Here is a 3938-nt window from a genome sequence, read left to right on the forward strand (position 1 = left end):
CACACACACTCACACACTCACACACACACACACACACACTCACACTCACACAAGCTGTTTCTGTTGATGTGGTTTAGGGAATCATAAGCTCATCTGTAATCCTCTTTCAGAGTTCATCATAAAGCACAGATCAGTACGTCAGAAGAGTCCTGTGAACACGTTCGCATTTTACTGCAGTATCAAGATGCTTGAGATTCTTTTGATCGTTTATTTGTATGAAACTGAAAAACTGAATCATGTCACAAACAGCAGCTGAGTGTAAAGATCCTGTGCCTGTGTTTGCTTTACATTCGAGCACACGATTGATAGACACACACACACTCACACTCACACACACACACACACGCACGCACACGCACACACACTCACACGCATACACTCACACACACACACACACACACACACACACGCACGCACGCACACACACACACACACACACACACTTAAGTAAATCTGAATGGGGGCATTTCATAGACATGTTGTTTTTATTTTAGTTCACAAGTTTGACCCCAGAATCTGGTTAAATAGACACAGACTCAGAGTTGATTAGAGCTGTGAGAGTCTCTGTGCTCCTGAAACAATGCTTACATTGATGACGGAGGTGTTGCACAACAGTCAGTGAACAGCCAGCGCTCCTTCTTCAAAACTCACAAGAGGAAGCATCAGCGTCGGCTCTAGAATGAAACCGAACTAAAGCTTTTAAAGTCTCGATGTTTCATCTGACGCCATCAACCACCTTCATATATAGAAATAAAGGTTTCAAAAGGCTGTTTTGGCAGCAGTGCTGAACCAGTTTTGCACTACAGAAATTAGTATCTCTGTCTTGTTTTCCAGTACAAATATAGTAGATATTAAGTCTTGTGTTCTGAGAAAAATATCAAAATGAAGTGAGTTTGTGCTTAAAACAAGAACAAATATCTGCCAGTGAGGTCAGAAAAATAATCGTGTTTTCCCTTTGGATTTTTCTGAACCCATTGGCAGGTATGTTTGTTTTTATAACGCATAAATGCACTTTATAAGTCATTTTGTTTCTTAAGTAAATGTATCTTGACCCTTTGGTGCTCATCTTGTGGTGGTCAAAAATGACCTTTTTTTACTTTAATGAGGTGAACGTACTATATTTTAGTTTTTATTTAATATTTTGTATTTTTACAGGACTTTATGGTACTAAATTATATTTATGCAGTAGTTATAATCTTTTTTTTTTTACCTGCACTTTTTGAGCATAGATCTGAAAATAAAATATTCATCTTAAATGCTCTGGAGAACAAAATAAGTTTTGTTTGTTTGTTTAGATTGAAGACTTTTTAAAGAAGACACTCGGCAGATAATTGCTGCAGTGAAAAACATCAAATGTGCATTTAAAAAAATAATTAAAAAAAGAAAAATGCACAAAAATACTATTTTCAAATTTTATGTGAAATATGTATTTTCCCCAAAAACATTTTTTTTACTCTACTTCAGGAAAATCTAAGGAATCGATCTAAACAAGTTGTGTTCCAAATTTGAGGTTGATATCACAAAATAATAAGATTTTGTTTGCGCGCAGTACCAAACGTTTCCACTAGATAATATTCGCTTCTCACTCATTTCCAGTGCAGTCACTTTTCACCACGAGGAGTGTAAGTGTGATTATTGTTTCAGGACCAATTAACCCTTTCGAATGTCCATGATTTTTTTGTGTTTGCGTGGCAAGTGCCAAAACCTTTAACAAGTTTCATACTGTTCTGATGAATAAAAAAATGATAAAAAACCACAGTGTAGACTTTTTCACTTAAAAATGACCGAAGAGCACCAGAGGCTCAAGAACGTTTGAATATTTGCACTGGAAAAGAGGACAAAAATACTAATTAAGAATAATTTGGTTCCTCAAAGAACCTTCCAGTGATTTTTTTTTAAGCGTGAATTTGCACTGTAAAGAACCTTGGCAAGGTTCCATGGATGTTAAAGGTTCATTCTCTCAATGGGAATAATTTTTAAGAGTGTAGAGACACATTTATTCTCGTTTAAGATCCTGTTTTAATCTGAAACACGTGAGACAGTGTTGGCTTTAACATCCCCAACACTAACGACAACAATTCAACTTTCAAACGTCAAGACATTTGAACTTTTACTAATCATTAGGCTGACTATATATTTTCTAGTGGAAACAAAAAGGTGTTTAACGCTTAAAATGCTAAAGAGATGCCAATTTGAGTTACAGTGCTGTGTTAATGTTGTCGTCTTCCAATTTAACTTTTCAAACTTCTTCAGCTGATTATATATTTTTTGATGGTAAATGGTATTTAATGCTTAAAATTATGCGACAGTGATGTGTGTTAATGTCGTCATTCTCTCTGTCTCTCTCTCTCAGAGGAGAACAACAGATGAATGTTATTTTCTGGAGCGCCTGGAGTCGAATAACTACAACACGTACCGATCCCGGAAGTATCCCGACTGGTACGTGGCTCTGAAGAGAACAGGCCAGTATAAAGCGGGTTCGAAGACCAGCCCGGGCCAGAAGGCCATTCTGTTTCTGCCCATGACAGCCAAGTGCTGATGGAGAGATGCGGTCAAACACCGAGCGAGACGACAGACCCACCGACGATCAGCTCATCCGGAGAAGTGATGGAGGGAAAAAACACTTCCCTTCAGCTTTTATATCTAGGAACGCTTCCCAAACAGATGTTCTTGGAGAGCATTACAGGTTTATTTGTTCGTGTTCGTTCACCCTGGAGATATCAGCAATATCCGCAGAAGAGAGACTTGGCGCTTTCGTCAATTCTGACCCCAAATCCCACCGATATGATCTCAGATCCAACTTTCCGAAATACTCTCTTATTCCACTGGATTCCCTCGGGTTGGTTCGGAGAGTTCACTGATCTGCGCTATACGCTCGTGAATTCGTGACTGCATTTCTCGCACGAGTGTGTTTAGTACGGCTACAAAATGTGAGTTTACTTTAATGCTGCTCCTTTATGCTTAGAAGTATTTCTATACTGTATTTTAGAGAAAGAAAGGGTTTTGCAAACACAAAGTTTCACTTTGATGCAGTACAGCATGAATGTCAAAAACTTTATTCTCTTTTTCACATATATATATATATATATCATCTTGGCTAAGAAACATAGTTTCTATTTAGTTTAGTTACATTGTTGCTGTGAGTAACAGTAAGATTAACAGTAACAGTTTATCTTGTTGTTGAGGTAACTGAGAAATCAGATGATTAAAAACTCGATTAAAAACTCTTAAACCTCCAGGCAGATTAGTCGAGGTATCGTATTATAGAGTTCAGAAACTAAAACTGGTCCATCTGCAGCACGCTCATGAAAATAAAGGCTCTTCAGAGGAACAAGGAAACTTTATCAAGAACCCTTTTGCTTTTAAAAACACTAAATTCTGGTGTGAATCTCATGAAGAAATTATGTGTAAAATAAAGAAAATTAAGCCAAGATTTTCTTCTTGGTGCCATTACTGAGAAATCTATTACAAACACTACAAATACTGGTAACACTTTACTTTAAGGTGTCCTTGTTACACGTTACATTTACTTTCTATTATAATAACAATTAATTATGCATAATTACATGCAAGTAACCCTAACCATATGCATGTATTTAATTAATATTAGTCAGCACTTAAATGTGTAATTACACTGTAACAAGGACACCTTAAAATAAAGTGCAACCCAAATACTCTCTTGATATTAATTTCACAAAAGTACTTTATAATATAAATAATACCGTATGTAATGTTTTTTTATTCTATAAGGTATTTTTGCACGGCAGAGTTATTAACTGAGAAATGTAAAAGTAGGCTTAATTTTCATTATTCAAAACATTTAGATTTTGGTGTAAAATAATATTTCTAAGATATGAGTCAGTCTTCATGAAATCCAAACCGTTTTCAGTTGTTTATTTTTAAGAGTGCACTGCAAACAAATATAGTTTTTCTCTTAT

The 3938-nt window shown here is 36.0% G+C and overlaps 1 protein-coding gene across 1 annotated transcript in view; it reads left to right on the forward strand.

Moving 5' to 3' along the window:
* fgf2 (fibroblast growth factor 2) overlaps positions 1–3532 on the forward strand; it is an 11469-nt gene extending 7937 nt beyond the window's left edge. Inside the window, exon 3 of the mRNA XM_016243521.1 lies at positions 2354–3532. Coding sequence (XP_016099007.1) covers positions 2354–2539 — 186 coding nt within the window. The 3' untranslated portion in view covers positions 2540–3532. The remainder of the gene's footprint in view (positions 1–2353) is intronic.
* Positions 3533–3938: the final 406 nt, after the last annotated feature.

Source organism: Sinocyclocheilus grahami, unplaced genomic scaffold, assembly GCF_001515645.1.
Source record: "Sinocyclocheilus grahami isolate Dianchi unplaced genomic scaffold, SAMN03320097.WGS_v1.1 scaffold692.1, whole genome shotgun sequence".
In the NCBI taxonomy this organism is placed as follows: Eukaryota; Metazoa; Chordata; class Actinopteri; order Cypriniformes; family Cyprinidae; genus Sinocyclocheilus; species Sinocyclocheilus grahami.